The 27,957-nt window shown below is 40.3% G+C and overlaps 1 protein-coding gene across 3 annotated transcripts; it reads right to left on the bottom strand.

The window, feature by feature from the left end:
• Window positions 1-31: 31 nt before the first annotated feature.
• jak2a (Janus kinase 2a) lies at window positions 32-27,877 on the bottom strand. 3 transcript variants are annotated; one of them, XM_026928896.3, is made up of 24 exons: window positions 27,662-27,877; window positions 15,894-16,107; window positions 12,351-12,474; window positions 10,337-10,454; window positions 9,817-9,962; window positions 9,371-9,662; window positions 8,425-8,544; window positions 8,068-8,225; window positions 7,807-7,918; window positions 7,511-7,697; window positions 7,246-7,364; window positions 6,814-6,945; window positions 6,620-6,707; window positions 6,363-6,490; window positions 6,010-6,148; window positions 5,713-5,864; window positions 5,455-5,605; window positions 5,122-5,255; window positions 4,487-4,676; window positions 4,068-4,192; window positions 3,040-3,212; window positions 2,803-2,920; window positions 2,036-2,149; window positions 32-1,258 (listed from the first exon to the last, which is right to left on the bottom strand). In XM_026928896.3, the coding sequence occupies exons 2-24, from the start codon at window positions 16,093-16,095 to the stop codon at window positions 1,151-1,153; spliced, it is 3,330 nt and encodes a 1,109-aa protein (XP_026784697.2). In that variant the 5' UTR covers window positions 16,096-16,107; window positions 27,662-27,877; the 3' UTR covers window positions 32-1,150. The 3 variants fall into 3 exon arrangements, with proteins under 3 accessions (XP_026784697.2, XP_026784700.2, XP_026784698.2); XM_026928899.3 differs by having other exon boundaries at window positions 27,676-27,877; XM_026928897.3 differs by lacking the exon at window positions 27,662-27,877 and adding an exon at window positions 24,887-25,031.
• Between the last annotated feature and the right edge of the window lie 80 nt (window positions 27,878-27,957).

Here is a 27,957-nt window from a genome sequence, read left to right as displayed (position 1 = left end):
CTTGTACGTATAAAAATCTATCATCGATACAACACAACGCATAACATTTACATTCACACAGCTGTGTAAAAAAGTACACACATTCCACTTTATCAAAAAAGGTTCAGTCAAAGAAGGAAAGTTTTATGGTTTAGTTTTTCTTGGCCTGCTTGTCTCGCTGTGATTTATGACTCGGTGTAGAAAACGACGTCGTCACGCCGTTTAAAAAAAGGCAAACCTGGCTCTGATGATGGCGACTGAAATGCAGAATACACTAATAGGCTTGAATTGGAGTATAAAAAGAACAGCATCAGAAAATTGGAGAATTAAAACACCACATTATGAATCGTGTTAGAAATCTGATCCGTTATTTGCTGCATTTTCTCACACACAGAACTTTGTTCAGGAGTCTTCAGTCTCGAGTCAGACTCGAGTACGAGTCGACTCCTTCGGTTGTTCGTTACTATAGAGAAGATTTTCAGCTATAAGAAGAACAATTACAAGTCAAAACATCGCAAACGGGAGCCGAAAGAGTCGATTCTTATTGGTGAACTGAGTCAAATCAATTGACTCTCACACAAGTACAAGTCAGAGTCGAGTCAGTGAGTCACTGAGTCATGAGTCTTTCGTAAAATGAAATAAAATCTTATGCACACTTTCCAGACCAACAAACACACACTGCTTCCTTGTTATAGAGTGTAATAAAATGGTGTAGTGTAAAGCTGCAACTTGGACATTAAAAAAAAAAAAAAAAAAAGTAACGTAAAATTCTTCGCAGCTGCTATTAACGCTCCGGCTGATGAACACTGACAGATGGGTTTTGATGAATGAAACCTGTTTCACACTCACACACACACACACACACACACACACCCTGAGTATAAAGTATACACACTTTAAAAAAAAAAATCAGTGAATTGTTTTTACACATTGAATCCTCAACTGCATGTCGTCATAGCAACCGCTGAAGTAACAGACACAATGCAAATTTGTGTTCGATGAAACAGGAGCAATGGAGTGACTCGGATAAAGGCTGCATCCTAATAACACTCAAGTGTACTGAGCATTCCTCTCTCAGTCCCCCCACTCCCTCTCTCTCTCTCTCTCTCTCTCTCTCTCTCTCTCTCGCTCTCTCAGAGAGATTACGTCAGTGGCGCCCCCTGCAGTGTGTTCATTCCTCTTTACTCTCTCTGATGGAGTCGACGGTGCGACCAAGAGAGCGGAACGACGGCCTCTCGCTTGGATCAGCCGCCCAGCATTCCTTCATCACACAATGAACCTGAGGAAGAGGAAGAGAAGAAAAATACCGAGTGACGAGGTGCTGCGATGAAGCAGAGTCACTGCTGATTATTTTCCTTATAACAGCAGTGTTTTATTCCTCTTATACCACAGCAATTTACCAATGATCACAGTTTTTTATTTATTAAACGTGTAAGACGTGTCATACTTTTTATCCGTTTATAGTTACATTTAATATTGTGGAACGTCCGTGAAACAAGTTCTCATGCGTTATAGCAGCTATAAACGTCGTTCCCTCACCAGCCTCTCTTTTTTCTCTCTCTTGAAACGCAGCTTGTCACGTTACCGAGTAACCGCAAAGTGTAAACTCCTCTGTCGTGAAAACTTCAAGTTACAGCTTCATGTCTGGCTGTTACAAAGCGCTGAGACTGGAGACTCCTTCCATAAACGTTAAATAAACGTCTCCTTACAGAAAATTTCACCAGATCAACGATTTATTTAAATCCGTTTATTATCAGTGGAGCGTCTGCTGCACAAGTCCCTGTGAATGAGCTGTTGCTATAGAAACGATAACGTATCAGAACGAGTGCATTAATATAAACCTGCGCTACTGTCAGAGCTGCTGTTCTAGAGAATTAATCAACACCTTCTGACCAATCAGAGTGCAGAACTCAGCATTGCGCTGTGGTTTAATATCTGATCATTTGTTTGTGTTAAAAATACTTTTTTCAAAAGTGTAACAGGACCATTTATGACAATCTAAATATCATGACTCTGTGTGTGTGTGTGTGTGTGTGTGTGTGTGTGTGTGTGTTACCTCAGCAGGGCAGCCCTGAGGAGCAGGAAGTCTGTAGCTGCCTTTAAGCAGACTGATCAGGTGATAAACGATCATCTGTCCCTGTTTATCAAGACCCATCCTCTCCATAAACACCTGAGAGAGAGATAAAGTGAGCCAGACAGAGAGAGAGAGTGAGAGATACAGACAGAGAGAGAGAAATAAAGATAGACAGGGATAGAGAGACAGATAGGGATAGAGAGAGACGGGGATAGAGAGAGACAGGAATAGAGAGACACAGAGAGAGAGAGAGATATGGATAGAGAGACAGACAGAGAGAGAGACAGACAGGAATAGAGAGACAGACAGAGAGACAGACAGACAGAGAGAGAGACAGATAGAGAGACAGACAGAGATAGAGACAGACAGGAATAGAGAGAGACGGGGATAGAGAGACAGACAGGAATAGAGAGACAGACAGAGAGAGAGACAGACAGAGTGAGAGAGACGGATAGAGAGACAGACAGACAGAGAGACAGACAGGAATAGAGAGACAGACAGAGAGAGAGAGAGACGGATAGAGAGACAGACAGAGAGAGAGACACACGGACAGGGATAGAGAGAAAGAGAGAGAGACAGAGACAGAGACAGATAGAGAGACAGACAGAGAGAGAGAGATATAGAAAGGGATAGAGATACAGACAGAGAGAGAGAGAGACACACAGACAGGGATAGGGATAGAGAGAGAGAGAGACAGACAGAGAGAGAGAGAGAGAGAGAGAGAGAAACAGAGGGATAGAGAGACTCACAGCAGGAGGGCTGCAGTTCTTGTCACTGTAGGTGAACAGTTCATACAGAACGACTCCAAAACTCCAAACATCTGACGCCACTGAGAACTTACTCTCCATTAGAGACTCAGGAGCGTACCTTCATCACACACACACACACACACACACACACCATACACACACACATATATACATGGTTTATACTCATACACATTATCATTATTATTATTATTATCATTATTATTATTATTTCCTCACCAGAATATGGGACTCTCTCCAGGCTCCTTCACCGTGTAGTAGTCTTTATCCTGAGGAAGAACCTTGGTCAGGCCGAAGTCTCCGATCTTCACACGCATTTCACTTTCCACCAGAATGTTCCGCGTGGCCAAGTCTCTGTGGATGTAACGCTTAGAACCCAGATAATCCATCCCCTGTAAAACACACACACACACACACACACACACACACACACACAATGCACAGCGTGAGCATGATGAGAAACGGTTATGGTGGATTGTGACATAGTGTGTGTGTGTGTGTGTGTGTGTTGCTTGTGGTTCAGTGTTGCTCTAACTTTAAGGATTCCATCAGAAGGTTGTGTAATACAGCACAGTGAGCGTAAAATGAAGTTTTGCAACACACCTCTGCCCTCTAGTGGTCAAATACACGAAGTGCAGGTATTAATTTACTGTGCGCTAATGGACGAGTCTGAAGACTGCAGATAAAAATCTGAGAGTTTCAGTGCTTCAGTGTTTGAAACAGTAAAGCAGGTAAGAGTGAATAAAACTGTCTGAATATTACAAATAACAAATAATTACTTTTTTGTGCTTGTGTGCTGTATAGTGAATATTTTAAGCAGTAATGTGTAATACAAATTACACTTTTTCTACATTTAAAATGTATCTAATACAATGAGAATGACTGAATATCTATTAATTACATATAAGCAAACAAAAAAAAATCTGTTATAAATAGTTTTATGTTATGTTTTCTGATTTGAGCAAAGCTGATTATTTAACTGGTTTCACATCTATTTAAGGTTTAAACGAGAAATTTATCATTGTGCTTGTTTCCTCTCGTTAAACAACTTCATCTGCCATTTTCTGGAAAGGAAAGAGATCTTGTGCTGATAAAATAATTACAACAACAACAACGCAGAGGGTTTAGCTAAAGGAAGTGGACAAGATTGTGATAAACTGTAAGTGTAAACGTGTGTGTGTGCGTATGTGTGTGTGTGTGTGGGTGTGTGGGTGGGTGTGTGGGTGGGTGTGTGTGTGTGTGTGTACTTTGCAGATCTGTGAAGCGTAGTGCAGCAGTTTCTTGTGATCGAAGCGCTCTTTGTTTTTAGCGAGGTATTCCCTCAGACTGCCGAACGGAAGGTACTCCATCACCAAGCGCAGGTTTTTACGACCTAAAAAAAAGGAAAGAGGATGAAAAATTAACATAAAAAATCCAGCAGACACTTGATAACAACTTTCTCCACCAAAACATCAGTTAGTTGTTGTTTTCTTTCTTTCTTTTTTTATTTTTTTTTATTTTAACACAAGCTCCACCCTGAATCGGTCTCAGTTTTAAATAATATAGTTGAATAATAAGAGGAAAATTTGTGAATGTGTGTATGAGAATGTGTGAATGTGTGTGTGTGAGAATGTGTGAATGGATGTGTGAATGTGTGTGAATGTGTGTGTGTGTGTGTGAGCCTCGCCTGCAGTGTAACACACTCCTTTGTATTTGACGATGTTCTCGTGCTGTAGTGATTTGAGGATCTCGATCTCTCTCTCGAAGTCGCGCAGGTGTTCGGCGGTGCTGTGCTGCAGCTTCTTCACCGCTACGACCTCGCCGGTGTTATCCTGCAGCGGGTCATAACGACACTTCTCCACACTGCCAAAGTTCCCCTACACACACACACACACACACACACACACACACACAGAGAACATGTAACAAACATTCCAGCTTCATCATACTTCATTTGTGGATTTTCTGGCTGTACATCAGCCAATCAGGTTGCCAGACAACTTTTCGCCGACATCCATGTTTTTTTCTGACCAATCAGCACAAATGTGATCAACCAATCAGCTTAAGCCTTATAAGCGTCGCACGTCAGGTTGGCAGGCTGTCATTTTTTAGAGCAAAGTCAGACTGCTGGTGTTTTGGCGATCATGAAATTTTAACAGCGTCACCTGCACTACTGAAGCATTTGTACGCAATGAAAAGTACAAAACTACAGAGAGTGGGTGAGCTTTTAAACTTTAAAGGTGGATTAATTTTTTTTCTCCACATCGAGACGACATACATCTGCGATTAATCTCCACATTAACACGATTAACATGTTTTTACCTTTCCGAGCTGCTGCAGGAAGATCAGGTGTCGCGCCTCGAACTGCGTCGGCTCCTGGCTGTCAAATGCTCCGGAGAACCCGAACCCGCGGTTCCTGAGGGGGAGAACATCGTTCTCTACCAACAACTCGTAATCTGAGAGAGTGAAAAAGACAAAGACGGAGAGAAAGAAAATGAAAGATTCTCTGTGTTATACTGACCATAAAAGAAAAAAAAAATCACGAGTGAAATGCAAGTCAATGGAAGTAGCTGAAATAGACAGTGTAAAAGCGATAATTTATACGCATCGCAGTGTTGTGTAGAGTTGTGTAGAGTTGTGTAGAGTTGTGTGTACCGGGGGTGAAGAGGCTGTTCAGGTCTCGGATGACGGATCTGAACGATGGACGCTGGAACGGTTCGTAATCCATACAGTTGTTAATCAGAGTGGCCAGTTCTGTCCATTTGGGTGCAGTGAGCTGATGTCTGTCCTCATAGAACAACAGCTTCTGTACAACACACACACACACACACACACCCACACACAGAGCGTTAGCTATCTGATGACTTATTAGACTCCATTAGGAAAGTGTGTGTGTGTGTGTGTGTGTGTTACCTTGGAGGAGTCGTAGGAGCTGAGTGGTTTCTCTCCTCCGGTGTAAATCTCCCACAGCGTGGTGCCGAAGCTCCACTTGTCCGTGGCTAAGCTCAGGTTCCTCTGATCCTCTACACACTCCGGGGGAACCCAGGGGATGCGCTCGATCAGAACTACACACACACACACACACACACACACACACAGGAAGACAAAGAAATGGAGCAGTAGGTGATGACTGGGAGAAAATCGCTTTACTTTGATAAATGGTATAATATGTAGTGTGTGTGTGTGTGTGTGTGTGTGTGTGTGTCTCACTCTCTCTGGGCTGAACTGAGACGCTGATTCCCGGGTCACTCAGTTTGATGAAAGGTGGAGTGTGTGTCTTTCTGTCTTCCTCTCTAGCGAGCAGAATGTTTTTAGCACACACATTCCCATGGATCAGGCTCTTATCCTCCTGCAAAAACAAAACACACACACACACACACACACACACCCTGATTAAACCACACCACTGACATGTAACCACCGGATTGTCATTTCAGATGAGCGTGTGTGCTGAACTCATTTATATTACAGATGTGATGTTCAACTGAAATTAAATCTCTCTCTCTCTCTCTCTCTCACACACACACACACACACACACACACACACACACAGTGTGACCCACCAGGTAATGCATGGCCCAGGCCAGCTGCTTGGCCACCTCCAGCTTCCAGGTGATGTTGATGGAGCTGCGGTTCCTCTTCAGGTATGTGTCCAAGGAACCAAAGCGCACAAACTCCTGAACCATGATGTCTGAGATGCAACACACACACACATACACACACATACACACACATACACACACACACAAACATCATCACATCAAATTCAGAAGTTCAGTGTAGGCGAGTGTGAACTTTAACCAGCAATTTTAAAACTTACGCTCCTCTGTGCACACACAGATCCCGTAATTCAGCAGCAAGTGCTTATGGGAAATCTGACTCATCATACTGGCTGCTTCAAAGAAGGACTGAGAGAGAGAGAGTGAGATTTACTATATTACACACACACACACACACACACACACACACTGATCTGTTTATCAGATCTTATAATGTTTTTATTTCTCATGATACCTCAGTGTAGTTGCGGTGGCTCTTGTCCAGCACCTTCATCACCACTTCCATCTCATGCACCCCATAATCTCCAAGCTCCCTCCTGATTCCGCGGAACACCTGCGTGAACGTCCCCTGTCCCAAACTCTCCATCTGAGAACACACACACACACACACACACACACACACCATATATCTTTAAAGGTTTTCCTAGTAAAATCAAGGATGTCTGAGGGTTAAAGTTCCAACACTAAGGTTCCAGAGCTAAAGTTCCTGGGATAAACGTCCTTGACTAATGTTCCAAGGCTAAAGTTCTTGGACTAATGCTTCAGAGCTACAGTTCCTAGACTAAATTTCCTGGGTGAAAGTTACTAGGCTAAAGTCCCAATACTAATGTTCCTGGGCTGAAGTTCCAGCACTAAAGCGATAAAGTTCCTAGACTAAAGTTCTTACCATTTGCAAGTCCTCTCTGTGGATTTTGTGGAAGACCATCTGAGTGTGTTTGAGGGGTGATGGAGAGAGTGGAACATCTGAGACCTGATCACTCCTGCAGATTAACAAGTTCGATTTATCTGCAGAGAGAGAGAGAGAGAGAGAGAGAGAGAGATGGTCTTTAATGTAATAGTCGCTGTAGCCTGCTGTGTACTTCTCTCAATCAGCCAGCAACACATTTTCAGTTCTACAGAAAGCAGAGAGTGACCTGTATGTGACCTCTGACCTTTGTTCCTAGGAGGGCAGCACTTGGTGAACTGGAAGATGTGACCCTCGGAGCGCAGCGCTTCCTTCTGGTAGCGGTGCAGGAGCTCACTCAGACTGCTGAACACACACTTCGCTCCACTCAGCACAAACTCACCCTCTAGATTGCGCACGATCTGACAGTGCTTATACTCAAACACACCGTCGTACTGCGCACACACACACACACACACACACACACACACACACACATCAGGCCCATGTCAGGCCTATGTTTACTCCACAAAGGACAGGAAGTAGTTTATACAACACACTCACCCCAACCACGAAGGACAGGAAGTACTTGTCGTAGTCTTTAGGGCTGCAGCGCAGGATGTACATGCCTTTAGCGTTGTCACAGCGACGGAGACGGCTAATGGCAAACTCCATCCTAAAGCCAGAGACATACGGTCAGCTGTGGTTGTGTTCGTGTGTGTGTGTGTGTGTGTGTGTCAGCTGTACTGATATTAAATGATACGTCCTGATGGAATAGGACACAACCCCACTAAGTAGTGCGCACTACAGGAGGGTGAAACTCACGAGACAGGGCCGTGGCAGTTACACTGAATGGCCTCCAGCAGTCTAGGGGGCGCCACCTCTTTGCACAGGTAATGATGAGCATCCGTGGTGAGTCTGTAGTAGCCGTCGATCAGGGAGACGAAGGACAACGCCTCGGACAGAGACGAGAACTCCAACTCCTGAAACCAATGAGAGAGAGAGAGAGAGAGATTAGAAAAGGAAAAGGATTTTGTGCAGTAACAGTTCGCATGAATGATTTAAGATTCAAAAATGCATCTTACTAAGCTGTCTAACTTAGGACACTCGCTAACAAGGTAAAAAGTGTGTGTGTGTGTGTGTGTGTATGTGTGTGTGTGTGTGTGTGTGTGTGAGAGATACCAGTGTCTGGCTGTCCTGTCTGTTGATGGTGACGATGCGACTCTCGACAGAACCGTCTTTGCTCGCCTGTTTAATGCTGATATCAATAACATCAGGGAAATCACAGTACACCTGCAGATCCTAGAGAGGGAGAGAGAGAGAGAGAGAGAGACAAAGAAAGAAAGAAAGGAATACAGACACAGACACACAGCAAGACAGACATATAATATAGACGTATAATAGACATATAAATTACAAATATGTCTCTACTTGTATCTGTGTAACTACTTGCCTGTCTGTCTGCTTCTCTCTCTATCTGTCTGTCTTTCTTTCTTTCTGTCTTTCTGCCTGCTTCTCTCTGTCTGTCTTTCTTTCTTTCTTTCTTTCTTTCTTTCTGTCTACTTCTCTATCTGTCTGTCTGTCTGTCTGTCTTTCTTTCTTTCTGTCTTTCTGCCTGCTTCTCTGTCTGTCTTTCTTTCTTTCTTTCTTTCTTTCTTTCTGTCTACTTCTCTATCTGTCTGTCTGTCTGTCTTTCTTTCTGTCTTTCTGCCTGCTTCTCTATCTGTCTGTCTGTCTGTCTGTCTTTCTTTCTTTCTGTCTTTCTGCCTGCTTCTCTATCTGTCTGTCTGTCTGTTGGGTTTTTGTCTTCCTGCTTCCCTCTGAAATTTTCATATCCACTTATTGTGTAATCTTTAATAATAGTTGATGTTATTGTGGCTGTAACTTTAACGGACTCTTCTCTAGTGAACAGGATTATGGGATGTGCGTAAAACACGTTACAAAAGTCTTCACTGTTGTGACATTGTGTATTTCCTTCTATCATACACTCCTATCGCATAGTGTTAATTCTCAGTTACGCTTCTTAAAAAAAAAAAAAAAAAATTAAAGGGCTAAAGTTCCAGGGTTAAAGTTCCCGGATAATTGTTACAGAACTCACTGTACAGGGCTACATTAGGATGTTCTCTACCTGTCCGTCTCCATTGTCTTTCCCCTTGGTCCACTGGATGCCATGTTTGCCAGTGACGACGATGGTTACCATGCCGACGATGGGCTGTGAGACGTAGAAGCGTTCGGTGTAGAACGCGGGCTGCAGAACCTCTAAACTGGCCACGTACTTCAGCATGAGCTCGGTGACGGGCGCTCTGCAGCGCCGCAGACGCTCCACAAACCGACGGAACCGATAACGGATCCGCTTCCTCGTCACGATGTGGTACCGCTGGATGTGAGCGCGGATGGCCTTGGGCAGGAAACTCTTATAGCTGGACGTGTGTGTGTGTGTGTGCGTGTGTGTGTGAGAGAGAGAGAGAGAGAAAATACTAGATTATAACAATATAACAAAGGAAAAGCACTGAACTTTGTGGTCCTGTGACCTCCAGCCCCTGTTTGTAAAGGTTGAGTGGGCGGAGCTTTCACCTGTTGTCATGGTAAATTTCGATGGGCGCGCGGCCTTTCTCTTTAGCGATCCTCATCATGTCCAGCACGGCCAGGCCGAGACATTCCTCCTGAGCATCATGGGTAACGGGGATACTAACCGAACCATCCACAAAATCAGTCCTCCACTGAGAGAGAGAGAGCGAGAGAGAGAGAGAGAGAGAGAGAGAGAGAATGAAAACACAAGAATTACTGGAAAGCAACACACGTACATACGCATGCACTACTTCCTCATTATGTAGAACAATAAAATTAGGAAGGGGAAGAAAGTGGAAAGTCTAAAACACTCAGCAACTTACTGCACAACACACACACACACACACACACACTTGCCCTCCGCCCCTCCAGTATTTCCACTTCCCTTGTTCTAGCACACACCCTTCAACCACAAAGGATGACACACACACACACACACACACACACACACACTATCCACTGGCACTAATATCACTTTCGTGAGCAACATGTTCAATCTCATGTCAGTGAGACAGGTTATGTGTACCTGGGCGAACAGATATGCCGTGGTGACGTCATCAAACACAGGAGCCTCGGAGCTCTTGGTGACGCCGTAGCGATGGGCGTGGCTTGATCCTCTCCCGTACCAGCCGGGGAAATAAAACCTGGACACAAGCGGTTATTAGGAAGATATGATGAAGTGTCTGTAGTGTGAGCTTTAGGGCGGAGTTACACTTCAACTCACCTACAGACTTCCACGGGATATTTTTTCCCTCTGCTCTGATTAAAGACGTAACTGTACGGTTACGTAAAATAACAGACATACGGTACATATGACATATATAAAATATAATTATATTAAATTCTTATAACTTTGTGTCACTGTGTGAGTGGTGACGTTATGAACATGTGGCGGGGCTTTTCCTCCTCAGCATCGAGCCAAGAAGACTCAAACACACACACACACACACACACACACACACACACACACACTCGTGAGCTCACATGCTCACCCCTTTTGATCTTTGGTTCTAAATCACATCAGCAAAGTGTGAAACAGTCAAGTATCAGTTTCGGTAGTAAGTCTCTCTCTCTCTCTCTCTCTCACACACACACACACACACACACACACACAGAGTAGTGGTGTGATCAGTTGTGATGAGTAAAAATGTCACTTTGCTCTTTCAACCTGCAGAGATGTTTAACCTTTTGTCTGTTCTTGCAGGTTTCAACACTGAGTGTGTGTGTATGTGTGTGTATGTGTGTGTGTGTGTGTGTGTGTGTGTGTGTGGGAGAGACAGAGAGAGACAGAGACACGTCAAGTCACTCATGTCAGCAGTCTGTGGTGGGTTCTATAAAGGGGAAGTGTGTTACAAGAGAGAGAGACAGAGAGACAGAGAGAGAGACAGAGAGACAGAGAGAGAGAGAGAGTGAGAGAGTGAGACAGAGAGAGAGAGAGAGTGAGACAGAAAATTGGCTGATAGTTTGAAAAAGACAGATAGTTGGACAGACAGATAAATATAAAACTAACACATTGCTACACAGAAAAATAAAGACAAAGTCAGAAATAGACGCGTGAACAGACAGACAGATAAATGGACAACCAGACAGATGCATAAATGAACAGACAAACAGATGAATAGACAGACAGATAGACAGAGAGATGAACAGAGAGATGAACAGACAGACAGATGAATAGAGGGGGATAGACAGGCAGACAAACGGACAGACAGAGAGATGAACAGACAGACAGACAGACAGATGAACAGACAGACAGATAGATAGACAGACAGAGAGATGAACAGACAGACAGACAGACAAAGAGATGAACAGACAGACAGACAAATGGACAGACAGAGAGATGAACAGACAGACAGATAGAGAGACAGACAGACAGAGAGATGAACAGACTGACAGATAGAGAGACAGACAGAGAGATGAACAGACAGACAGACAGAGAGATGAACAGACAGATGGATAGAGAGATGAACAGACAGATGGATAGAGAGACAGACAGAGAGATGAACAGACAGACAGACAGAGAGATGAACAGACAGATGGATAGAGAGATGAACAGACTGACAGATAGAGAGACAGACAGAGAGATGAACAGACAGATGGATAGAGAGACAGTCAGAGAGATGAACAGACAGATGGATAGAGAGACAGTCAGAGAGATGAACAGACAGACAGACAGACAGAGAGACAGACAGAGAGATGAACAGACAGATGGATAGAGAGACAGTCAGAGAGATGAACAGACAGATGGATAGAGAGACAGTCAGAGAGATGAACAGACAGACAGACAGACAGAGAGACAGTCAGAGAGATGAACAGACAGACAGACAGATAGAGAGACAGTCAGAGAGATGAACAGACAGATGGATAGAGAGACAGTCAGAGAGATGAACAGACTGACAGATAGAGAGACAGACAGAGAGATGAACAGACAGACAGATAGAGAGACAGACAGACAGAGAGATGAACAGACAGACAGAGAGACAGACAGAGAGACAGACAGGTAGTGTAATAAGACCTGATGCCCGTTTCTGTGTGTGTACCTTATCCTGAACAGGAGCTTCTCATTGGTGGACTCGTCCACTTTGAAGACGTGATTGGGTGGATACCACAAGCGATCGCTCTCTCTCATCAGGCCAAACAGACTGAAGTAAACAGGGCTGACACCTGTGGGCGGAGCAACAGAAGAAACACACCCCAGCCTCAGCCAATCAGCAGTCAGAGTTCGGACACATAAACGAAAAGGAACTCAAAACAAGGTATAAAAACTCAAAACACTCGTCAGAAAAACACGTAGAGCTCTGAAGAAGAACACCGAAGACTGAAGAACACGTTTACAGATGTGAGGCAGCTGCCTGTCTCCTAGCAACCAGCTTCTTTATTCAGATTTGTTTGTGTTTTTATGTCATTTTTACTGTCAATAAAACGTTTAGTGATGACGTGTATGCTGCTAACTCGCTCGTTTTGTTAGCTACTTCTTACCTACGCTGCAAAAAAAAAACAGCTTGAATAGTGATGTATTTATTTAATATTTAATTATAATAATATTAATAATATTTACAAACTGCCAGCAATACAACAGTCCTGTTGTAATTAATAATAAATGTGTTTATTATTAATAAACACATTGATAATGCATTTATTTTACATTTTTTTCTGTTTAAAATAATAATTTTTTTATTTTAAATTACAATTACAAAAGACTGAGAAAAAAAAGAGAAAATTCAGTAATTTTCTTTTTAACATTTTAAAGATTAAGCTGCTTCTGATCAGTTTGTAATTATTTTTAAAAAATTAATTTAATTAAATCTGATAAAACGGATAAAACTGATGACAACAGTGATACCTTATCACCATGTAGCAGGTAATGTTATGCGCTACTTCATTTAAAAACATTTACTAGGGTGTTAAATTATTACATCACTTGTGGTTGTGACATAAAGTTTCAGCAAACACACACACACACACACACACACACACACACACAAGGTGTAAAGCTTGTTTTGTATTAGCAGATGGTTAAAGATAACTAGTAACATGCGCAGAGTGAGTGCGCTCTGGTGCGGACATGTAAACAGGAAGTGGTAACAGTTGGGACAGGAAATAAGGGTACAGTTTTTTTGATGTCTCAAACTATTCATACACTTTCTCACACACACACACACACACACACACACACACACTGACCTCTATGCTTTGCGTGTGTGTGTGAGACTAATGAGGAATCTGTGTGTGACTTGTGAGGACTGTGTGTGTGTGTGTTGTTAGGACTCTGTATATGCATGTGTGTGTGTGTGTGTGTGTGTGTGTGTGTGTGTGTCCTATGAAGACCCTATGTATGTGTGTGTTTTGTGAGTGCTGTATGTGTGTGTATGTTTGTATGCTTCATGAGGTGCATTTGTGTGTGTTTTTGAGTTTGTGACTGCGTGTGGTTTGTGATGACTCTGTATGTGTGATTTTTGTGGACTGTGTGTGTGTGTGTGTGTGTGTGTGCTTTATGGGAAAGCTGTGTGTGTGTGTGTGTTGTTAGGACTCTGTATATGCATGTGTGTGTGTGTGTGTGTGTGTGTGTGTGTGTGTGTGTGTGTCCTATGAAGACCCTATGTATGTGTGTGTTTTGTGAGTGCTGTATGTGTGTGTATGTTTGTATGCTTCATGAGGTGCATTTGTGTGTGTTTTTGAGTTTGTGACTGCGTGTGGTTTGTGATGACTCTGTATGTGTGATTTTTGTGGACTGTGTGTGTGTGTGTGTGTGTGTGTGTGTGTGCTTTATGGGAAAGCTGTGTGTGTGTACGTGTGTGGTTGTGTGTGTGTAGGCGCTTTAAGGGAATGCTGTGTATGTTTTGTGAGGAATCTGTGTGTGTGTGTGTTTTATGAGAAACGAGTATGATTTTGAGGGCTGTGTGTGTGTGTGTGTCCTGCGAAGACTCTATGTATGTGTGTGTGCTTTGTGAGTGCTGTATGTGTGTGTGTATGTTTGTATGCTTCCTGAGGACTCTGTGCATTTGTGTGTATTTTTGAGGAGTGTGTGACTGCGTGTGGTTTGTGATGACTCTGTATGTGTGATTTTTGTGGACTGCGTGTGTTTGTGTGCGCGTACATGCTTTATGAAAACGCTCTGTGTGTGTGTGTGTGTTGTTAGGACTGTTTATGAGTGTATGTTTTGTGAGGGCCCTGTGTGTGTATGTGTGTGTTTTTTGAGGACTCTGTATATGCAAGTTTGTGTGTGTGTGTGTGTGTGTGTGTCCTATGAAGACCCTATTTATGTGTGTGTTTTGTGAGTGCTGTACGTGTGTGTATGTTTGTATGCTTCATGAGGTGCATTTGTGTGTGTTTTTGAGTTTGTGACTGCATGTGGTTTGTGTGATTTTTATCGTGTTGTGTGATTTTTGTGGACTGTGTGTGTGTGTGTGTTTGTGTGCACATGCTTTATGAGAACGCTGTGTGTGTGTGTGTGTGTGTGTGTGTGTGCGTGTTATGAGAAACAAGTGTGATTTTGAGGACTGTGTGTGTGTGTGTGTTTTGCTTACTCTGCATGTGGCTGGCAGGTTTTCCACGGTATTTAGTGTGTATGTGTGTGTGTGTGTGTGTTCATGTTGATTACACAGCTACACTGGAAGTCCACTGACACTTGAGAAAATTAGAAACCGATGTAAACAATCAAGTAAACAAACTAGCTGCGTTTCCTTCCTCCGTCCTGCGCTCTTCAGACAAGGCAGCACCTCGGACTGGTGTGAATAAATTGAATATTTAATCATATTTTAATTTAATCATATTCAACCTCATTTAGTGACAAATTAATTGGGAATTTTGTATTAAGCATCACAATTTTGAGAATGTACATCACAATATTCGCAACAATAAGATTTTATTATCATTATAACTTTTTTTCCCCCCAAAGTCAATTTTGTATAACAGAGGAACTTTCCTGTTTATTTGATGATCTTACATCAACATATTATCACATCGGAAACTTAGTGAAATTCTCAAACCAAAATGTTCAACTTAAAAGTGACTCATCCTTTACTGCTTCCCAGTAAAACTGACCTCATGCTATCAGCCGAAACCTTCACACTTAGAGATTCACAGAAAACACAGAGACTAAGCAGGGTTTAGCAAAGCTTCTACAGGCTTCTAGAGAATTAGGGCATGTTCTGTTGGGTTTTGTGCAATCAGACAACGTTTACAGTGACCTAAAAACCTCAACAAGAACCGCGCATTAGGACAGGAGAAAGATTTTCACCTCTATCAGTCTCAGTCTCGCTTTAGCCTGTAAACGAATTCTCCTTTTCCCGTGTTTTATAGCGGAGTGAAGAAGTTAGACATTTGAATTTGCACTTCAGATAACCTGGATGGAACTGACTAAATTTAAAAAAAAAGAAAATTAAAAATAAATTAAACAACAGAATATAGCAGTCAGCTCATATAGTACCCTGAATAAGTTAATTATTAAGAACTTCACACTCTGAAAGTATTTAAACTCACACCCTCAACTTGATGACAGTTACATCACACCCACGCACTTGCATGCATGCACACGCACACACACACACACACACACACACACACACACCACACACTCTTACCGCACTCTTTGGCAGCTTTGATGCACAGCTCCTCCGCTATGTAATCTCCAGGCGGGTAACTGAGAGTGGAGGGGCTCGTGCTCTGGCTGCAGTAGTACAGGTGAACCTGCAGGGCGGCGCCAGAGGCCGGTTTGAGCAGATCAGGACACGGCGGATTGGTACGCGTCAAACTCTTCATGGCTACAAGCGCACTCCAGGACATATGTGTTCAGACCTTCAGGATAACGAGGAGAAATCATAGTTCAGTCTTGGATACACTAAACCAGTGAAAAGCATTCGAGTCAATTCATTAAATAGACTAATGTCTCTGATTCTAAAGAGATTTCAGAATTCGTACTCGTGCGTTACGGTTTTTCTAGACTTTTTCTAGCGTTTTCCATTTTTTTTCTCCAGCAATAAGTTCATAAAATTACGACTTCATATTAGGACTGGGCAACATGATGGAATAATATCAATATCGTGACGTCACACTTTACTTTTCTGAGATATCAAAGGTATCACAATATCTACATATCTATGGAATTAAACTTGTGCCAAAAGTATTGACCTTAACTTTTCAAGAAACGAACAAAAATATACAATGAGAAAGAAGAGAAACACTCAGAAACTGAAACAGTGAACTCAGCGGATAAAATTTAACACGGTCTTCAAATTAACAGCGTTCTCTTCGCTAATCATGGTTTATGAATGCGCTGCCAGAGTTTGCGTTTACGCTCCACAACTTTACGTTCGCCATTCTGGCACAAACCTCTCGTGTGGGCGTCGATTTACTCTCATTGGTTAGTGAGATTTGGATGGACAGCTCCCTAACCTGGAAGTAGAGACGCTCCTGAGAGCTCATCTCCAAAAAATAGTCGTATGAGACTACCCAAGTCTTAAATATTAATTACGAACTAATACAGTTAGGTCCGGAGGTATTTGGACAATGACAGAGTTTTTGTGATTTTGCCTTTATACACCACCACAATGGATTTGAAATAAAACAATCAAGATGTCATTGAAGTACAGACTTTCAGCTTTATTTTCTCCAGAGTATTCTTGACTTCTGTTGATGTTGTGAAGGGGTTTTAATTCACCAAGGAAAAAATTCTGCGATCATCCACTTTAGTTGTCTTCCGTGGTCTTCCAGGTCTTTTCGATGTTGCTGAGCTCACCAGTGCTTTCTTTCTTTTTAGAATGTACCCAACTGTTGATTTGGCCACACCTAAGGTTTTTGCTATCTCTCTTATAGATTTATGTTGTTTTTTCAGGCTAATGATGGCCTCCTTCACTTGCATTGAGATCTCCTTGGACTTCATATTGGTAGCTCCAGTCGAACAGCTGCCAAATGCCAACTCAATACCTGATATCAACTCCAGACCTTTTATCTGCTTCATTTGTCTTGAAGTAACGAGGGAATGGACCGCACCTGGTCAATTAACTTCTTGTCAGTCAATTGCCCAAATACCTTTGAGCCCCTGAAAATGGAAGTACTTTGCTTAAAATGGGTGTAATTCCGAAATGGTAAATGCCATATTTATGTGGAGTCTCTTAAAATAAAGCTGGAAGTCTACACTTCGATCACATCTTGATTGTTTTATTTCAAATCCATCGTGGTGGTGTATAAAGGCAAAATCACAAAAACTCCATCATTGTCCAAATACTTCCGGACCTGACTGTATACGAACTACGTAAGTAACAAAGTAAGTAAGTAATTTCCACAACAAAGTACAAACACTATAAATATCCAGAACGCTCTCCAGAATTCACGCCACTGAAGTCTGTACTTCCAGGTCAGGGAGCAATTTTAACCACTTCACAGCTTTCGGACACTTACTGGAACTATGGACACTTACTAACTACTGTTGTCTTGAAACAATAAAACCACTGAAATACGATGGAAAACATTCACCTACTGGAAGTGTGTGAAAAACGCCACACACACCACACTCAGACTAAGCGCTTTACACTGCGACTGAACTGTACACAGTGTTTATTATTAATAAAATCACTGACAGAAATGCTTGATTTCAATTTCGCCAACAATAAGGACAACACAAAAGTCTAGGAAACTTTACTTTTAGCTTGTTATTGATGTGCTATATGGGGTGTATTCCTAGCCCAAGCCCAGTGTTCCCAGAAGCTGCAAGGAAGTTATTAACAGAGTAAAGTTGGAACAGCGGAAAGCTGGAACAGAGTAAAGCTGGAACAGAGGAAAGTTGAGCTTTTAATAGAACTAACATACAAAACACATGGAGTGTTTTCACTTTGGCTCTATTAAAAGCTAAACTTTTCTCTGTTCCCAATCCATCTTCCAACACATTTCTGCAGTCATTAAAAGTATGCAGAGTACGAAAAGCATAAAATATTAATAATAATATTCGCCTACCATCAAGACCCAGTGGAATTTAGAAGTACATTAGTGTGTTTTTTTTTCACGAGCCTTGTGTGCTACAGAGCGAGTTAAGGGGTAATGTGAGCCAGTGCATTCACACCACAGTGAAGCGAAAGGCTTCGGGGAAAGTTGAGCTGTCAGGAGTGAAGTTCAGGCAAGAGCTGGAGGTTAAAATGTTAAAGCACATTTCTCATACTTAAACGTTTGGATATCTTTCACTGTGTGACAAATAACATGTTTGTTTAGCTAACACTAGCTAACTCGGTATCAAACTGGGGTAGCTAATTAATCTCAGATATCTACAGCTGGAGTTGGACTGTGTGACATAACGATTTAATCGTCTCTACACTGCCACGATATCCAGTGATGTTCACTCCGATTATATTTTGTTACCGGACCTCACACATTTTGCGTACGAGCTCCGAAATTTAACATCGGAGCACGTTGGTAGGAGTTATCACTCAAACATATACCAAAAATGTAATAAAATAATAAAATGACAGATGAGCTAATTGACATATGAAACTGGAATGATTTGCGTAGGTGTTTTGAACGCTCCGATTGTGCATGGAAGCCCCGCCCCCATCTCCCCCCCCTCAATCTCGCATTCTCTGGACTGGACTCAAGGAAAGTACTAAAATAGATAAAAACATTATTTACTAAAAACATTATTTAATTAACCGAGGTTTATTTAGGGTAAAAACACCGGCCAGGTACGAGTTACAGGTTTAAATAAACACTTAGCAATGTTTTAAAACTAAAATATTTCGCTTTTATTTTACTGTCACTTCAACTTTAAGGTATAAACAGTAACCAATTATTTTCCTACAGATGCCAAAGACACGGAGCGGAACGTCACTCGGTGAGGCTGTGCTTTCACACACACACACACACACACACACGCACACACACACACACACACGCACACACAAACACACACATACACACACACACACAAAATCACGAGGTTGGAGACTCCCTTAGGGCTCCCCACACACTCACACACTCATGATCATGAGGTTGGAGATTCCCTTAGGGCTCCACACACACACACACACACAAACACACATTTTAACCTCTGTCACTTTCACTGGAGGTCACCGCACCTATAGAGCTCAACCATGTTCTGTTTAACGTGTAAACACAACTCTGTGTGTGTGTGTGTGTGTGTGTGAGATGTACCTACACGACTACTACACACTCAAAGCGTTAAAGTGTTTTTACTGGGTGTTAAGGAAGAACCCACAACCGGCTTTACTAAACTTTCCGGGAAAAAAAAACTGGAAATGTCAAAAAGTTCCAACTTCCGCTTCAGACACGGACGCAAAATCTTCTCATGGTATAACAGCTGAGTCTAAATATTCCATCATTTAAAAAAAAACAGAACATGGTGGTGAAAATTAAAGGAAATATGTATTATGAAATCTTTATACAGAAGTCTCTTAGCACATCCGTGTGTGTGTGGGTGTGTTTTATATATATATAAAACCAAAAGTAAACAAAGAGATGAAATCCCCTAATTCCTCTTCTTCCTGCATCGTAAGATTTCCTGAAATGTGTGCGTTCAGTAACAAGACGTCTGTAGTCATTCCGATCGATTTCACGGGAGATCGCAGAAATGGGCGTGTCTTTAAAAAAAATCTCATTTTAATACAAACTGATTGTTTTTGATTTTCATTGTAAGTGCTTCTTGTAGGAATTGTGTGTGTGTGTCTGTGTGTGTGTCTGTGTCTGTGTGTTGGGGGGGGCGTGGCCATGCTAATTGCACTTGGTCATCAGTAGGTCACATGATCATGACGTACCTATAACTTACCCGGAATACGTGGAAGCGTTGGCTCTCTGACACACGCTTTTAAACTTTGTTTATATTTTATTTTCCTGCGTTGGAATCTTTTGTTTTCGGTAGGAAAGGAGACGAAAAGTGAAAAGTGCGAGCACTTCCTGGAGTGTCTTTATACGGAGGAAAAAGCGTAGGATACGACAGAAACTTTTGAGAACGACATTTTCCATAAAATCACTTTGTCAGTAAAAGATGAAAGACAGAGTGACCGTGAGAAAAAGTAGCACATTGAGCCACAAAAAAATCATAAACTGTGAAGTAACCGTCCAATCATGAGGCGTGACTAACTGTGAAACCATGACACCGTAAGAACTCGACCGTACGGCAGTTTCAGTAGTTTATCAGCGGATTTCGAGCCTCATGTGACACCAGGAAGTGGCGTACACGTACGCATATGTAGCGTAAAGTTAACGCTACAGCTATTTCAGAGTTCCCCATAACAGCACACAGTCAAATCGATACCGATGTGTCCTGAAAATACGAGCCAAAAATAAAACCTTCTCTCATTTGAGTATTTGCTGGGCACAATTTTTTGCCAATGATGCATCTCCATGGCAACGACAAATAAAACTTCCGTGAAAATATCACAGTAAGAAACTGAACGAGTTTCAGAAAGAAAGATGATTTAATTTAATCTTTAAATAATTAATAATTATTTAAATAATCGCAGAAAGATTATTTAAAACTTAAAAATAAATTTTACAATTAAAACTTTTAACAATTAAAAGTTATTTAAAAGTCAAAATAAAACAAATGATATGTTTATTAATGATGATCATGTTTCAGTATCTCGATTTTTTAAAAAACGTTTCTCAGAATTGTGAATATAATATAATATAATATAATATAATATAATATAATATAATATAATCATAACTTATGTCACTTTTCTGAGATACCGTAGGTTATCTATCTATCTATCTATCTATCTATCTTTTTTTAAATAATAATTACAAACTCTAATCAGAAGCAGCTAATAGTGATGTTAAAATTTCTTACTGAATCTTTAACACTGTAAAATTTAAATTTTTCTATTTTTCCAGTTTTTCAGGGTTAAATAATGAATAATTAAATAAAATTGTCATTAAACTGTTAAACGCTGGTAGCTAAAAAATTATACTTTATATATATATATATATATATACACACACATATGGTGTAGTAGAGAATGTGTTCAGGTATGATGATGTAATAATTTTGCCATATTGCACAATGTGTAAAAAGTTCTACGTTTTTTTTTTTTTTTTAAGATATTCACCGCACCATTAGCATATTTTTTTTCTACGCTGCTCACAACCTGTAACAAGGCGTTGTACAGCGTTTCAGTTTCAGTTTTACTCTCCTGGGATTCTCCTGAGATCAGAACTTGTCACGGCCGACAAGATCAAACTACGCACACAGTGATCTCTTTTAAATACCATTTCCTCCCTCGATTTTAAATGTTAACTCGTGATTACCAGATTCTTCTTTATTAATCCCGCCCACTAACTGTACACACAATTTAATAGATTGCACACACACACACACACAAAAAAACTGTTTGTAAACATCTATAAAAAATATCTAATTTTAAACAGTGTTTTAGAAAGTGTTTTATTAGCACAGTGTGCTTGTGATCGTTAATGATGTTAGTATTAATAGAACAGTACACGCTGGAATCGTTTTCTCGATGTCGCAATACGATACACGCATGTTCACCATGAAGGACGACGTGAATTAAAAACATTCTCTCATTCCTGAGCTGTCCTCTGTCAGTTTCCTCCCTCTTTCTATCTATCTATCTATCTATCTCTCTCTCTCTCTCGCTCTCATTTCCATAAACAGACAGAAACTGCACACTCGGATGAAAGGGACATGACTTCACAGTGTGCAGAACAGGAAGTGAAACGAACAGAGTGTGTTCTCTGTGAGGAGGACGAGAAAGCATGTTCTGAGAAACTTCTCAGAAATGAGAGACCTTGCGTGTTACGTACAGAGAGTCCACACGACGACTCACTAGCGGGTTGCACACAATTCGAATTCTTAAATTACTTACGACCAGTAATTTAAATGAGTATTCGACTGTTCGACGAATCAGCAGCAAAGAACTCGTCACACCGCAACTTTACTTAACATCCACACACACGTTTCACGATTTCTTTACAATTTATTTACTTTCAGCAACTTTACAATGATTTCTTTACAATTTATTTACTTTCCGCAACGATTTTTTATAATTTAATAATATAACCACTTTTTTATCGTTACAGCTTCTGTGCTGTTTTAGGCTACACTGTGAACGAATGTTCATTTACTTTCAGCAACTTTATGATTTCTTTACAATTTATTTACTTTCAACAACTTTATAACGATTTATTTACAATTTGTTTTCCTTCAGCAACTTTATGATTTATTTACAATTTATTTAATTTCAACGATTTAACAACAACTTATTTACAATTTCTTTACTTTCAGCACCTTACAATGATTTCTTAACAATTTATTTACTTTCAACAACTTTACAATGACTTTCAGTAACTTTACGATTTATTTACAATTTGTTTTCCTTCAGCAACTTTATGATTTACTTACAATTTATTAACTTTCAGCAGCTTTAGGATTTACTTTCAATGACTTAACAATGATTTATTTACAATTTCTTTACTTTCAGCACCTTAACAACTTATTTACAATTTATTTACTTTCTACGACTTAACAACGATTTATTTACAATTTATTTACTCTCAACAACTTTACAATGATTTCTTTACAATTTATTTACTTTCAACAACTTTACAATGATTTCTTTACAATTTATTTACTTTCAACAACTTTACAATGATTTATTTACAATTTATTTACTTTCAGTAACTTTACGATTTATTTACAATTTGTTTTCCTTCAGCAACTTTATGATTTACTTACAATTTATTTAATTTCAACGACTTAACAAGGCTTTATTTACAATTTCTTTACTTTCAGCACCTTAACAACTTATTTACAATTTATTTACTTTCAGCACCTTAACAATGATTTCTTTACAATTTCTTTACTTTCAACGACTTAACAACGATTTCTTAACAATTTATTTACTTTCAACGACTTTACAATGATTTATTTACAATTTATTTACTTTCAGTAACTTTACGATTTATTTACAATTTGTTTTCCTTCAGCAAATTTATGATTTACTTACAATTTATTTACTTTCAGCAGCTTTATGAATTATTTACAATTTATTTAATTTCCATGAATTAACAACGCTTTATTTACAATTTATTTACTTTCTACGACTTAACAATTATTTCTTTACAATTTCTTTACTTTCAACAACTTTACCATTTACTTACAATTTATTTACCTTTAGCAGCATTACAAATTATTTACAAGTTATTTAATTTCAATGACTTATAACTTCAATGACTTTCGACAACTTAACAATGCTTTATTTACAATTTATAAATGACAGAGAAGGGCAGAGAGACAGAAGGAGACAAAGAGAATGAGATAGAGGAAGAGAGAGGCAGATCCAGAGACAGAAAGATGGAATAAGGAAAAAGAAAGGATGAAAGAAAGAAAGACAGAAAGACAAAGAGATAGACATTTGTAGAGACAGCTGGACAGAAAAAGACAATATGAGAAAGACTGAGAGAAAGAGAGAGAGAGAGAGAGAGGGAGAGAGAGAGAGGGAGATGAAGATACGGAAAGAGAGAAAGAGAGGATAAATATTACAGTACAGTTTATGTTCACCATCAAAAAATACAACAGTGTTCTAGCTGTGAGTCTCACACTTACACATGTTACATTCACTTGCACACACACACACACACTCACACACACTCACTCACACACACACTCGCTCACACACTCGCTCATACACTCGCTCACACACTCGCTCACACACTCGCTCACACACTCACTCACACACTCACTCATACACTCACTCATACACTCATACACTCGCTCATACACTCACTCACACACACACACTCACTCATACACTCACACACTCACTCATACGCTCATACAGTCACACTCCCACTCATACACTCACTCACACACACTCCCACACACTCCCACACACTCGCTCATACACTCATACACTCACTCACACACTCGCTCACTCACTCACACACTCACTCACTCATACACTCGCTCACACACTCCATCACACACTCACTCACACACTCACTCACACACTCACTCACACACTCACTCACACACTCACTCATACGCTCATACACTCACACACACTCACTCATACACTCACACACTCACTCATACGCTCATACAGTCACACTCCCACTCATACACTCACTCACACACACTCCCACACACTCCCACACACTCCCACACACTCGCTCATACACTCATACACTCACTCACACACTCGCTCACTCACTCACACACTCACTCACTCATACACTCGCTCACACACTCCATCACACACTCACTCACACACTCACTCACACACTCACTCACACACTCACTCACACACTCACTCATACGCTCATACACTCACACACACACTCACTCATACACTCGCTCATACACTCGCTCATACACTCGCTCACACACTCACTCACACACTCACTCGTACGCTCATACACTCACACACACACACTCACTCATACACTCTCACACACTCTCACACACTCACACACACTCACACACACTCACACACACTCACACACACTCCGAAAATCAGGAAGTTTCGCTAGAAATTTAGTAATGAACAGCTTGCCGTAAACATGAACTGCATTTGAGACAAAGTCATGAACCATAGAAATGATAAATTACCTGCGCAGACGCGACCCGGACCGACCCGATATCCAAATCCCGCTGCATTACACGCCTGTGAGCAGCAGTGTCATGTTTATAAAGCCCTTATTAACTACTAATAATAATAATAACAACAACAACAACGGGCTAATAGATGTCAGTACTGCGTGTGTTAGTGTACACGGGGTTTTCCCTACAGTTGGAGAGTTAAAGGAAAAAAAGTTGGCAAAAATCCCCACGCCCTCTACAATGTAATGTCTCACACACGCGCACACACACACACACACACACACACACGCACACACACACAGCTGCTGCACTTCAGTTGGTCACCTTGTGGCATCTGCGGTGTGTCTTCAGACAGAAAGAAACAGGAAGTGAAAGAACTAGGTGTGTGTGTGTGTGTGTGTGTGTGAGTGTGTGTGTGTGTGTGTATGGTTAAGAATGGAAAATCTTTGTATTTGAAAGATAGAAAAAGTGTATAATTTATTATCACACTGCTACACGTTACATTTTTACAGTAAAATAAAAGGAATCAGTGACTAAAATTATCTGCAGTTTTTAAAAAAATTTTAACACCAGACTGACAATCCAAAGCGAAGCCACTCTGAAGTTGATCATTTTCCTGTAACAGCACTTTCCAGAGTGTTTTATTCCTCTTACACCACAGCTATTTGCCAATCACAAATGTTTATTCATTAAAGAACAACATGCTGTACGTTTTATCCGTTTATAGTTACGTTTAATGGTGCACTGACTGTAATGGACATGTGACATTGTGTCTGTCAGTATTTTATGGTTTAATCTTAATTTGTTTTGTTAAATTAGCTTAAATTGTTTTAAAATATCTTTTGTCTTTTGTTCGTGTTCGAGTTTTCAGCAAAAAAACCTCAGAAAACTCAAAACGCAAACTGACTCCAGCTTTAGTAGAAAACAGGCTGGAGATATTATTTACGAGCCATAAACACAACACAAACTGTCAAATATATACACACACACACACACACACACACACACACATGCGCACACACACACACACACACATGCACACACACATGCACACACACATGCACACACACATGCACACACACATGCACACACACATGCACACACACGCATTCCTGGAGTTATCAGAGTGCGTACAGAGACAGGGGGCTGTCTGAGTCAAGACTTATCTCACACTCACACACTCGCTCACTCGCTCACACACTCGCTCACACACACTCGCTCACACACTCGCTCACACACTCGCTCACACACTCTCTCACACACTCTCTCTCTCACACACACACACTCACACACGCTCACACACACTCTCTCTCTCTCGCTCTCTCTCTCTCACACAGACACAAACATACACACACTTGCTCACTCACTTTAGAACATAGATTCGAACAATCACTTAAACACACTAAGGCTACGTTCATAAGAAAACTTATTTAATAAATAAAAAATTGTAATTGGCAAACAGCTGTGGTGTAAGAGGAATAAAACACTCTGGAAAGTGTTGTTAGAGGAAAATGATCAACCTTTTTGCTCAGATCCGTTGGGTTTTCACGATACAGCTTGACGATACGATGACATAACATCAACATCGTCATAAATGATGTCATAATACGTCTTTCTGAGATTTTGCAGATATCGTGATATCTTTTTTAAATTAAATTTTTATTATTTTTTTCTTAATAATTACACTCTCTCTGGAAGAGCTGATGTCATTGTCACAGTAAAAGTTTGTACTTAATCTTTAAAATGCTTTAATAAAATTCTTTAATATCTCAAAATAATCCTTTTTTTTTAAATATAAAAATTAAATTAATTTGAAGAAAGGCGAACACGTGCCCACGCTGCACCACAGGGCGGCGTAACACACTCGCAGGAAAGTGCTATCCGCCCTCTTCCTCATACATGAGCTGTGATTGACAGGGGGGAGAGAGTAAGCCCCGCCCACACAGAAAGCTTAATTACAATGAAGTGCTTTCCTTGTCACCTTCTTAGCCAGTTTGACTCACAGTTTTAACTTTCAGTCTTTCACTGTGACGATTCTTAAAACGTAAGATAAGATGATAAAATTTTCCCATATTTATTCAGAATTTTTATTAACCCACGATGATAAAAACAAAACTCGAGAAATGATTACACACTGTAACGTGTATTTGAGTTGTTCTTGAGTTGTTACTAAGTAGTTATTACTCAAATAAACACCTTATCCTTCTGTTTTTAATATAATATATAATATAATATAATAGTTTATAAAAATTGACTTAAATCCTTAATACAATGTTCTTGTCCTTTTACTTGATTACTGCTAGAATTCTTGCGGATCAATATTTCTTAATAAAAAAAAATATTTTATTTAATTTACAAAATCTGAAATCTCATTTAATCTTTTAATCTTTATTTCATATTTTTTCATATTTCATGAATGAACTGTAATTTGCATTTTTTTTTTAATTAACCCAGAAATAAACGTTAGATTGTACCATCTGACAAACTAGACGAGGGTTAAATACAAAATGGCGGCTGAGGGTTCATGTAGTTCACTAGATATAGTGTCCATGGCGGTGTATTTACACCCTAAGTAGTGCACTTATATAACAAGCAGAAAGTAATTTGGTCTTCGGCCCAGTTTACAGTCAGTTCCTATTCTGACAAGCATTTAAACTCCTAGTTTATTAAATAGATTAAAAATTAAACATATAAACAAGCATGTACAATGTTAAACATTAAAGTTAAATATTGTTAACTTAGTTAATTTACTAAACCAAGATACAAACATTGTCGTTAACTTACAATGCTGTACTTACAACAACCTGGTTATGTTAAGGGTTGAACTTGTAGTTGTGGAAAAAATTCCTCAAATCATGAAGTTATCCGCGTATTTAATCCATTATTAATGTTGGATTTGTCAAGTTATGTCGCTCTTCGTTGATATTTAGCTGTTAGCGAGCTAGCTCACGCTAGCCAGTGCTTAAATACCATCTATAACGCGTTATTTATTTCCCATCCGTATTGCGCTGCGAGATCCTGAGGCTACGATTGGCTGAGGTTACATGACTGACATCTGAACTGTCCAATCAACGGAGCGA

Source organism: Pangasianodon hypophthalmus, chromosome 15, assembly GCF_027358585.1.
Source record: "Pangasianodon hypophthalmus isolate fPanHyp1 chromosome 15, fPanHyp1.pri, whole genome shotgun sequence".
In the NCBI taxonomy this organism is placed as follows: domain Eukaryota; kingdom Metazoa; phylum Chordata; class Actinopteri; order Siluriformes; family Pangasiidae; genus Pangasianodon; species Pangasianodon hypophthalmus.
Note: the sequence above shows the minus strand (reverse complement) of the source record. Positions and strands in the feature narration are given on the sequence as shown.

Excerpts from the sequence above, each read along its gene's own strand:
- jak2a (XM_026928896.3), bottom strand. The coding sequence starts at position 16,095 with ATGTCCTGGAGTGCGCTTGTAGCCATGAAGAGTTTGACGCGTACCAAT. Across the intron at positions 6,708-6,813 it reads GCCACCGCAACTACACTGAG|TCCTTCTTTGAAGCAGCCAG; the intron begins GTATCATGAGAA and ends TCTCTCTCTCAG. Across the intron at positions 2,150-2,802 it reads AGAACTGCAGCCCTCCTGCT|GTGTTTATGGAGAGGATGGG; the intron begins GTGAGTCTCTCT and ends TCTCTCTCTCAG.